The sequence below is a fragment of the Lygodium microphyllum genome, chromosome 10, assembly GCF_053477565.2.
Source record: "Lygodium microphyllum isolate KBCC chromosome 10, Lygodium_microphyllum_v1.1.10, whole genome shotgun sequence".
Lineage (NCBI taxonomy): Eukaryota > Viridiplantae > Streptophyta > Polypodiopsida > Schizaeales > Lygodiaceae > Lygodium > Lygodium microphyllum.
The window spans coordinates 123,660,236-123,665,284 of NC_141144.1; the positions used below are offsets into that span (position 1 = coordinate 123,660,236).

The 5,049-nt window shown below is 38.2% G+C and overlaps 1 protein-coding gene across 1 annotated transcript in view; it reads left to right on the top strand.

Annotated features, from left to right (window-relative positions):
- Positions 1-2,729: 2,729 nt before the first annotated feature.
- The window catches only part of LOC148030523 (uncharacterized), a 3,070-nt gene continuing 750 nt past the window's right edge, over positions 2,730-5,049 (top strand). The window contains exon 1 of the mRNA XM_087687263.1: positions 2,730-3,109. Coding sequence (XP_087543389.1) covers positions 2,858-3,109 — 252 coding nt within the window. The 5' untranslated portion in view covers positions 2,730-2,857. The remainder of the gene's footprint in view (positions 3,110-5,049) is intronic.

Below are 5,049 nucleotides of genomic sequence, written 5' to 3' on the forward strand. Positions count from 1 at the left end.
GATCCTACTATGTTCAATAAGATAGTAGGGAGTTTGATCTATATGACCATCACAAGGCCAAACTTGAGTTATGGTATTGGACTTGTGAGTCATTTTCTACAGGCACTTATGAAACCTCATTTAAATGTAGCTAGATGTATATTGAGATTATGAAGTCCACCTTGCATTATGGATTTTTTAATGAAGAAATTAAAGATATACATGTATTTGGGTACATAGATGTAGATTGGGCTAGTAACAAGTCTAATAGAAGATCTACTAGGGGATTCATGTTTTTCCTTGGTAGTGCAATGGTTACTTGGAGTAGCGAAAAGCAATCAATGGTTATTGTATCAAGCAATACAGAGGTTGAGTATAAAGATGATGCTATGGTAACATGTTAGGTGGTAGGGTTACAAAAGTTATTGGGTGTTTTGGATGTGCAAGGAGATGGTCTTGAGGTGTACACCTTATAGAACATGTAAGATATCACATAATTTTAAAATAAATGGCAATTTATTTAGTAAAATTTACAAGACTATATTTACAAAATAAATTTTCTAATTTTAATTTGAAAAAATAATAATCAAAAGTTTAGTAAAGTAAAAGGGATTATTTTATGTCCTTATAGCATATAAAGAAATGATATATCTTAACGCCCTTTGAACACACATTATATATATAATTTCTTATAAGTACATCCCCCAAGGAAATGGTTTAGTTGTCACTCATTGTGACAACATGAGTAGTATACAATTGGCTAGGAACCTAGTGTTCTATTCTAGGACAAAACAAATTGAGGTGCATTACCATTTTGTGAGAGAGAAGGTACTTGCAGGAGAAATTGACTTGGTATAATGTAGCATACAAGATCAGATAGCTCACATTTTCACAAAGATATTAGGTGCAAAGAAGCTTCAAGGACTTTGAAGTTTACTTGGAGTTGTAGATATGCAATAGAGTTTGAGTGGGAGTGTTAAGATAGGAAGCTCAACACATACGAATATTGATGATGGGCCACATGGCTAGATGGATCCACATGTTTGCACTTAATACATGGGTGGTCATTATGATCCTCACATAGCCACTAACTTATCACTTATTAAATTGGGTTAGTTACACCTACCTAAAGCTAGCATAGTTATACAGTTAGCCAATTAATATAGTCAATTATGCACTGTTTGACTTATGGGCTATTTTTCTTTATGTTGTATCTTATCTATACTTTATGTACATTACGTTGTGAGAGGAGAAGGAAGAAAAACTAGCAAGAAAATGTTTTGGCCTTCGTCTACCTTCTTGTGTTCTCGAGTGAGCTTCCTCCTGTATGTATTCGGTGCCATAGATCAAGCAAACCCCCCCACCACATGATTGGTAACAACTAGATCTATCAGTCTATGTGTGCTAAAGGTGATCAAATTTCCCAACGATGCTAAGTTGGATAATTTTTAAGCAAAGAGGAGGCTAGTCATGGTGATTAAATGGACTCTCTCAATACTTTTGATGTGTTCCTATCGATGACACAATGCGGTAGGATGCTTAATTAGAAATTGAAAGAATGCCTCTAGTGTGCAAGTGAAAGTGGATGAATGTTACCTTGACATGTACATTGTATGACTGGGTGGACCTAATAAGTCGGGTGGCAAGTGCAAGACTAGGAGATGGATTAGTTCGTTAAATCCTCAAATAAATCATTTTAGAGGGAAAGAGATATTAGAGTTTGATCCTTGAGATTGTACAAATTGATGCTACTTTCCATAAACCAAGTGCAAATTGATCCTCATTTTGAATTGGCCCCTTAGTCCAAAGTGTGCAATGTTATTGAAACTTGAATTGCCTGTGATCAATGCCATTCTGAAGCTTGGTTCAAGCCACACAACTAGTGTAAGGTCGTTTGGGAGACTGGATGAATCCTTAAAACTATGTGTGAGGTAGCTTAGGGAGATGTGATGGTTCCTTAGAGCTAACGATAGACTTTGTGTCCGTTGGAAATAGTTTCTCATACCAAAAAAGTTTGATGATGGAGTCCAAGCTTGTTTAGAACTTTATCAAAGTGGTTATAATGGGAGCTTTATGGTTGGCCACCCTTTTCAAGAGGGTTATTTCTGATTTATCTTATGCTAAGAATGTAAGTTTAGTAAAGAAAGAGGCCGATTATATTGGGCAAGTTTAATATTAAAAGAAGTGTGCATAGCGACTTGCTTCCAAGAAACAGAGAAGGATGCAACTTAGGTTCAAAACTCATATTTTAAGACGAGCATATTTTACATATTAACATAATGTTGCATCTTCAAACAAGTTCGAGGCTAGCTCAATGCAGCTATTGTGGCATGTGGCTTGTCTTGCAAAACCTTTGTTGATAATGATAGAAGATATAAAATACATAGATGTAGGAGGTGTAGACATGCGAGAATACATCATGATAGATGGTAGAAGATATAGGTATGCGAAAAGGGGCTGTAAAGAAAAGAGTGAGAGACACATGGCCATTCAAAGAAATACGTGTGAATAGTTATGGATGGGGCTTTCCAATCTCTTGAGAATGAAAGGAGGGCCGCTCGGAGCTAAACTCTTAAAAGAGCTTGAAGCGCCTACGAAACTCAGGCAAACGTAAGAGCGTACATAAGAAAAGGAAAGGTGACAACGCAAGATGCAGTGAGGAGGCAGGAAAGTCCCCGAGCCCAGGCAGCATATTGTAAGTATAGATCTCCGCCACTGGAACTAATGCATGAATTAAGGAAGTCTGAGAGAGCACAGAGATTGATAGGAGAACGAGAGAGCGTACACCAGCAGTCTCCTTACAATATTATTATACAGCAGCTGTGCCGAGAGAGAGAGAGAGAGAGAGAGAGAGAGAGTATATATACATATATTGATCATGGCGTCGACTGATCAGCCTCTCAAGGTGGCCTTCGTGCCTGGCACGGGCCGCATGGGGAAGCTTATCGCCAGCCACCTTGCCAAATCAGATGGCGTCCAGATCTTCCTGGGCTCCAGAGATCCTGCCAAGGCCGTCGCTGCTGCTTCCTCTCTATTATCATCGCCTCATCATTCCAAGCATCATAACATCCAAGCTGGTTCCAACGCCGAAGCTGCTGCTTGGGCCAATGTCATCTTTTGGAGCCCCTTGGTAAGCATAATTCTCTCATCATCATGCTAGAGAGAGAGAGAGAGAGAGAGAGAGCTCCTTGGTAAGCATACTTCTCTCATCATCATGCTAGAGAGAGAGACAGAGAGAGAGAGAGAGAGGCCACCAGCGCTTTGGTGTCCCAAATAACACTTAAATCTTTGGGTCAAGGTGTCTAAAAAACATGGTAAGCTGTTGAGGCCTATACACATATCTACTTATGACCAGTAGACACCAAAGATTGAGATTTTCTCTTGATTATATGTATGTATGTATGTATGTATACATGCACCTATATGAATATGTGTAATATGTTAGATGTCACTCATTAGCATTAAGTGAAAGTTTTAAACTCCAACACTCTACAAAATTTTCCAAAGCAGTCAGCATGGGGTGTCATGGTTTGGGTGTGTGGGTTGAGTTATAGGGGTGATGTGAATTCAACCCTATGCATTGCATCCTCAAAAGCATAATAAATTATTGCATCCTCAAAAGCATAATAAAACATCTATTCACTTCTAAACTTGTCCAAAGCATCATAAGTTATTTGTTGAAGGCCAAATTTTACATGTCAAATTTAAAACATGGAGGAGGGTAAAGGCCCAAAGGGTCTGATTTAAAATATAAGCATACATAGTACAATCTTATGTATGCACATTTTTCCATGTTTGCAATAGATTGTTTACAACTATCCATTTCATGTTGCCATGCAAAAATCTAAGGAATGTTCTTACATATACACATTTTCCAATGTTTGCAAAAAATTGTTTGCAACTACCTATTTGATGCCACTATGCAAAAATACAAAAACATAGATAATGTTTAGGGTGGTCACACATAGCCCTGAGTGAACAACCCAAGCTTTGTGCAATCTGTTTGTCTCATGTTTATACACTAAACTACTTTCTATCAATATAAGCAACTTGGCCAACTTGTTTTAGAACAATCCCTCATGATGATTGGTGGGAGCTCAAATTTTGTCAAAGTGAAGATTTCCCTTTTCAAAATAAAGATGTTGCCTTCTTGTGAGTCGAGTGCACCCCGATTTCAAGGTGCAAGACTAACATAGGGCATTTCACCCATCAAATGACAACTTAATATTTGGGGGAATGCTTCAAAGGTGAAATTGTGTGCGTGTGCGTGTGCATGTGCGTGTGCGTGTGCGTGTGTGTGTGTGTTAGCCAAGATTGTCTATAGAATATAAATGCTTAATAGGTGGCTAAATTACAGGGGATTCTTTCATACTTTTTGTTTATCTAGGTTATAAATATGTGCATATGTGTATATGATCAAATTTTTTTAAGCAAGTCAAAATTTACCATTTTGATACCTTACAAAAGCATCCAAAGTGTCATAGATATGTTGTTGAAGCCTAATGTTCAATGTAAAAATTAAGGCATGTAGCCCAAGGTTTGAACTCATGCACCCAAGAAACTTAAACCAAGGCATGTAGCCCAAGGTTTGAACTCATGCACCCAAGAAACTTAAACCAACCAAGCTACAACTCCATTCGTAAAATATTAGATACATTTCAAGTAAACATAATTTAAAATCTACAACCTGCAAAAATATTATATGTCAAGACTAATTTAGTGACATCAAGGGACTAAACATTTAGATTCTTTGATAATATTGAATGAACTAATATGTTTACGAGTTAAACAAAATAATTCAATAAAACTAAAGTTGAGCATCATCGCACAAGCCCAAAGAGTGTATACACAACTTATTTTCATGAATTTGTCAACACACACACACACACACACACACACACACACACACACACACACACACACACACACACACACACACACACACACACACACACACACACACACACACACACACACACACACACACACACACGCGCGCGCGCGCGCGCGCGCGCGCGCGCGTGCATGCACACGCACATGCACACGCACACACACACACACACACACACA